The following is a 5,935-nucleotide window of genomic DNA, read 5'->3' on the forward strand; positions in this document are numbered from 1 at the left end:
CCTGGGGACGTTGTCACCACGCTGCTGAAGATCGCTCCACGAGGAGACAGGTACCGGCCCTGACAGCCAGGAGGGCTTGCTCCTAGTGGTGACAGGGACCCGGAGACTCTCTGGCTGCCAGACCCAAGGAGTACCGCAGGACACCCCCGAGGAGCGGGGCTTTCCCCCGTCCCAGTACCCATTCCAGCCCTGGTGGGCTGGCCGCGTTCCCAGCACCAAAGCCAGCCCAGAGCCTCGCCACCACCCTCTGTCCCACCCCATGGGGAGCACAGCACCTCAGCCCTCTCCTGCCTGCCCAGGGAGGAGGGTCTGCGTTACGCGGGGCTGGCCCAGGCCACAGTGCTGGGGATGGGGTCGCCCTGCTGACAGAGCACTCTGGCTTGCAGCATTGCCCTGGCACTGTGGGAGGTGATGCTCTCCACGGCCCAGACCTTGGAGAAGGTTCTGAAGGAGCTGTTCATCAAACTCCAGGACCGGCAAAACAGGCTCTTCTACACATACCAGGAGGACACCTGTTTCGTTCGCTTGGCTGTGAGTTACCAGAAGAAGCCCCAGTGCTCTTGTCCTCAGCTGCTGATGGGAACAGCTGCGCGGTGTGGGGAGTCATGCTGGATCTTCTGGTCACTCACCGCTGGCTTTCTTTCAGCTGCTGACCTGCACTGATTTGGAGGATGAGGAATTCTCTCCAATGTACAAAGTCTTGAGGTTTCTGAGGAATCCAAGCCCAGCAATGCTCTCATTGGTGCTCAGGAGCCTCATGACGCTGTCAGAGAGAGCTGAGATGGTGAGCAGGGCATCATCAAAGGGAGCCATGTTGGCAGCCAGGGGCTGGGGCAGCAGATAAGCGGGTGGATTGGCCTTGGCTGGGAGTCAGGAGGTTGGGTGACTGCTCCAAAGGCCCTCCTGGCCATGGTGAGGCCTGGTGGCTGCCTGGGGAGCTTTCCGGGCATAGTCCTTTTCAGGAAACAGAAACTCTGTCTTTCATGCAGGCAAGAAAAATGGAGGTCTTCATGCCAGACATGATGAAGGTCCTGGAGGACGGCAACACAAATATCAAGATGAAGTCCCTGGTGGTCTCGCGAAACGTCATAGGTCACCTGAAGAAGACAAAGGCCAGCCCCATCGCTGTCCAGCTGATTGAGAAGCTCCTGCCCCTCTTTGCTGCGGTAAGGCTGATGGGGGAGCCCAAGCCTCGTGGCCAGGCGCTGGTCGGGGACAGCTACCTACAAGGACGCAAGTCCTACTCTGCTTCTCTCTACCAGGGCTTCAGCGAGCTGAGAGAGCTCTCCATCAGCCTCTTCAGAGACCTAATGAAGACTGTGGTGAGGAAGAACGAGAGGCAGATGAAGACAAAAGTGGAAATGGGCTTGCTCCCTCTCATCTTTCACACGAGCGACCAAATCCACAGCGTGGCCAAGGTACAGATTCCAAAGCTAAGCAGTGATGTAGGGATGAAAACCTGAGATGTTTGGGCCAGGGTACCTCCCAGCTTCCTAAGGGCAGGATGACCCCAGGAAGAAAGGAAAAGGCAGGGAGATGCCAGGTCTCCTTCCCCAGGCCGTGGTGCCATCTCCCAGTTTCTGCTGTTCTGCAGGCCGCCAGGGAAGCCCTCCTCGCTGCAGCAGAGCTCCTCAAGTGGAAAAAGCTCAAACACCTGCTGCAGAGCCATCAGACATGGAGGATTGCAGAGTGCTTGGTGAGGACAACCCCTGGACGAGGGCTGCCCCACGGGTCTGCCCTGTGCGCTCTGCAGCTGTGCCTCACCTGCCCTGCTGCAGCCCGCAGCCCACAGCCTGGAGCTGCATCCTTGTTCCCTGTCCTCGAGAAGAGAGCCCCAAGGGCTCTTCTCCACACCCCTCTCCCCGCACCCAGCGGGAGGGAGGGCTCTGGGCAGCGGCGGGGGCTGGCAGGCGGGAGTGCTCCGGCCAGCTGGGGAGGCTGTGTGACACCCCATACCCTTGTGCTCTCTCCAGCTACAGCGGGACAGGCGCAGGACCGAACAGTACTTGAATCAGAGCCTGCCATACCTGGAGGATGCTCAGGCCACCTTGCGAGCAACGGCCGTCAGGTTCATCGGTGAGCCACAGCCCCCAGGGTCCCGCTTTTGGCAGCCCAGCCCCAGTCCCGCCGCTGCACCGGCAGCAAGGAGCAGCCCTGTGGCTGCCAGAGCCTCGGCTGCCCTGTGCAGGGCCTTGGCCTCTCTCTCCCACCCTTGACCATGCAGGTGGGCTCGGTGGCTGCCTTGCTCAGTCCCACCCACCTCAGCTACTGCTCTTCCCTGGGGTCAGCCTGGTGAGGGGGAGGAGGGCGTGCAGCCCAGCCAGCTGAGCTGGGGGCTGTGCTGCTGGGAGCACGCTGGGGAGTGGGGGGTCTGACGAAGCTCTGTCCCTAGGGCTTGCTGGGCAGCTCCTGAGGGACCAAAGGGAGGAGAAGCTGGCTGAGATCTGCAGCAGTGAGTAGGGAGCATGGGCTGGAGGGGATGCCCGGTGGTTTTCACAGACACGGCAGTTCATCTCTGCTCCGTTTCTTTCCATCACAGCCCTTCAGGCCTTGGAGGAAGACAATGAACCCTCCATCTGCTCCCTGGCAGCTCAGACCACCTCCATCCTGAGCACTCCAAGGGTGCGGCAAACGTCACGATGCACCCTGCGATCACTGTGCTGCTGGTGCTGCTAAGCCAGGCAGAGGTGCAGCTCTTCTCCAGAGAATGGCTGCAATTCAATAAAGCTGGAAGAAGAAGCCTGAACCCAGGGTGTCTTTCCCATGTGGAACTGACAGGCAGCGAGGAGAGAGCATGGGATGGGTGGTCCCAGCTCTGACCTCCCTGTAGTTCTCCGGGCACCCCAGCGACACCACAGTATCTGCTTTTACTGCACTGCCACGTCCCTGCACCATGATGAACTCAGGAAGGTTTCCATGCAGAGTACAGAGGCGCTAAGGGGGCCAGAGGGACCCTGCAGGGCTCCCTGAGGGACTGTGGGACAAACAGAGTGCCTGGGTCGCCATGACTGCCTCGGGAGGGCTCCCAAGGTCTGGCTAGTCGAGCAACAGAAGGCTCTGGGGCATTACAGACACCCATGGAGGAGTGCCGCGGGGACTCGAGTGGAATGGTCAAGTCTAGGGACCAGGCCCCCAGTCCAGCGGGCTTTCTTTGAGTGCTTGAGGCTCTGCAGAGGGGTCTGGGGTGCAAGGAAGGGCTCAGGATCTGGGTGATCAGGCGCGAGCCTGAGACAGCTCCAGGGCAAAGACAGCTCCAGCGCACCCTGGGGCAGAGGGTGCCCAGGGCCAGGTGGCCTCCACAGCCATCAGGGACCTGGCAACAGGCATTGTGATGCGTGGGGGGAGGGAGCGTGGCATGGGCTTGTTGTGCTCATCATCTCCCTGCCCCTTTGCAGTGCCTTGATGTTGCAGCTAGCCCAGGCACCGCCCCCCACCAGCACAGGGACCCTTGCACAGCACTCCAACTAACATCACTGGCACAAGCTGCCCAGAGAGGCTCTGGAAACATTGCAGCAGCACCTGCACATGATTTTGTGCAACCTGCTCTAGCACAGCCTGCTTTTGCAGGGCGTTGGACTAGATAATCTCCAGACGTTCCATCCAACAACGACCATTATGTGATTCTGGGACTCGTGGCACTTTGGCTGAGGAAGAAGAGGTCAGGATCCTCAGGCCACCCGACACCTGACTGCCTTCCCAGTGCCTGTCCAAGAAACCTGCCAGTCCTCACTAACAGAAGTTGGACCTGCACACGTGGGCTTGCACATGTGCATGAGCACTGCAGGGCAACAGCCTTCTCTCTCTTCCCCATCCTCCACTGCAGGGCGAGCGCAGATGTTCTGTGGAGGGAGCACCAGTCCCCACGGGCCCTGCTGCCCTCCCTGTCATGCACTGGCCGTTCTACCCCGGGCTCCCTCTACTGTGTCCCACACCACTGGCCTGGTGTGATGGCAGAGCCAGTGGCATTACCCGGCTCTGCACCTTCCTGGTCCATCAGGGCAACCTGGGTGCCAGTGGGGAAGCTGGGAATCGCCCTTGGCCAGGGCCTCTCCCTGGAGCTGCCAGAGGAGGAATTCCTTGTGGATGGCAGGGATGCCAAAGCATGAGGAGTTCCCCATTGGATGGCAGGGACAGTGCGTAGAGCCCCATCGATGTGCAGCCACCCCCAGCAGCCCCTCAGCCATGGCCATGGTCACACAGAACCTCACCGAGGAGCTCATCCATATCGTCCAGGGCACCCTCATAGTGACCAGGCAGTACCAAAAGTTTCTGCAAGTAATGATGGCCAAGTGGCAAGAGGCGGTCTGTAGTGGGACACACACCACACACACCACCACCCCACAGTTGTCTCCCTCCCCCCCGCCAGGAAAGAGGAGCAGCAGGAAAGAGGATCAGCTCTATCCAGGGCTGCTGGAGCCCAGAGGGTGGCCCCAGGTCCTTCGAGTGGAGCTGCTGGGGGCAGATGCGCACATGGAGAAGATGGCAGATGGGGACAAAGACCAAGGGCAGGACACGGTGCCAAGCAGAAGCAGCCCTATGCAGATGGGCAGAAGGAGCCCAATGGGGATGAGGAAGAGGAGCCCCATGACACCAGACAGAATCAGCTCCATGGGCCTGGGCAGCACCATCCACGTGGGGCCAGGCAGGAGCACCCCAGCAGAGCCCAGGCCCCAGCACCATGTCCCCATGGGCAGGGCACATGGGCAGGCGGCCTCAGGACCGTGCTGGGCAGGACTGTGCCTGCAGGACGGCTGCTCCCAGCTGTGGGGCTGCCCAAAGGCTTGGTGGAGATGCCACTGCCAGCACCACTGTGTCTGTTTCTGCAAGCCCCCGTGGTGGCAGCGCTGCTCCCACAAGAGCAGTGGGTTCCCCTGCCAGTGAGCAGCTGGTGAGGTGCAGGGCTGGGACCCCCCTGGGCTGCCCCCTCATCTGAAATGTTAAATCTTTCCTCTATCCATGGATCTATCTGTGGAGCTCATCCATCCATCCCTCAGCTGGGGCTGCATCACCCTCAGTGCCTGAACCCAGTGGGGATGGTCTGGCATTGGGCACTGCTGGCACCCACAGAATGGGGGGTGGGGGTGTCTGGTACCACAGTGGGTGTGCTGGCATGTGGGGACCCAGCTGGGCTAGAGAAAAGGGCCAGCATGAACCTCATCAGGTCCAACAAGTGCCAACTCCGGCCCCTGGGGATGAACAAGCCCAGGCCCCGGCACAGGCGGGGGCCACCTTGCTGGAAAGCAGCTTGGCAGAGAAGGTCCTGGCGGGCCCCTCAATGAGCTGCCTGCTGGGCAGGGGATCTGTGCCCCTTGCAAAGGGGGGATCCAGTATGTATTGAGACCCCACGGTGAATCCATACACCACAAATAGAAAGGCATATTATCCCCAGGTTGGCATATTCAAATGGATAATAAACGGGGTATGGGCTTGGTGCCTTAAACATTTTAGTCCAAACTAGATAATAGAGTTGAAACATGGGAATAAATCCCCCACCCCATCAGAACACTCCACTCAGGAATTGTTCATGAGCGATTTGTTGTGAATCGTGGAATAGAACCATGGCATACCCCAGACTTGAGAACCTTATTCCAGGCATGTGTCCTTGTTGGGGTATCCAAGCACCAGGCTTTAAACTGCATAACACGTTTGCAAACACGTCTGCAGATCCCACCTCTTATGCAAAAACTACCAATCAAGGAAACACATTGCAATATGCAGTTTTGCTTACCCACAAAACAAAATGAAATTTTGCACGAGAAGGAAAAAAACCAAGCTACGACCCATCAACACGCTCCACCGTTCAATATCCAGCCCCTCAGGGTCCTTTCTGAGCATGTTCGGATGGGAAGATGTACTTTGTACTACCTACTTCCTCAAAATTATTTACATATGCATAAGGCACTTGCATATGTCACTTCGATCCTGGGGGCCTTTC

At 59.1% G+C, this 5,935-nt stretch overlaps 1 protein-coding gene across 1 annotated transcript; it reads left to right on the plus strand.

The window, feature by feature from the left end:
• Window positions 1-401: 401 nt before the first annotated feature.
• On the plus strand, window positions 402-2,731 carry LOC308058040 (maestro heat-like repeat-containing protein family member 7). Its single transcript, XM_080412052.1, has 7 exons — window positions 402-531; window positions 647-784; window positions 990-1,418; window positions 1,595-1,696; window positions 1,974-2,076; window positions 2,393-2,452; window positions 2,540-2,731. Exons 1-7 carry the CDS (start codon window positions 412-414, stop codon window positions 2,674-2,676), a joined length of 1,089 nt encoding a protein of 362 aa, XP_080268178.1. The 5' UTR covers window positions 402-411; the 3' UTR covers window positions 2,677-2,731.
• Window positions 2,732-5,935: the final 3,204 nt, after the last annotated feature.

Source organism: Falco punctatus (assembly GCF_963210335.1).
Source record: "Falco punctatus genome assembly, contig: scaffold_23, whole genome shotgun sequence".
In the NCBI taxonomy this organism is placed as follows: domain Eukaryota; kingdom Metazoa; phylum Chordata; class Aves; order Falconiformes; family Falconidae; genus Falco; species Falco punctatus.

What these genes read in the sequence shown, in the direction of transcription:
- LOC308058040 (XM_080412052.1), top strand. Translation starts at nt 412, where the DNA reads ATGCTCTCCACGGCCCAGACCTTGGAGAAGGTTCTGAAGGAGCTGTTC. An exon ending in TGTCAGAGAGAGCTGAGATG is followed by an intron (nt 785 to 989) that starts GTGAGCAGGGCA and finishes TCTTTCATGCAG; the next exon opens with GCAAGAAAAATGGAGGTCTT. An exon ending in AACGGCCGTCAGGTTCATCG is followed by an intron (nt 2,077 to 2,392) that starts GTGAGCCACAGC and finishes CTCTGTCCCTAG; the next exon opens with GGCTTGCTGGGCAGCTCCTG.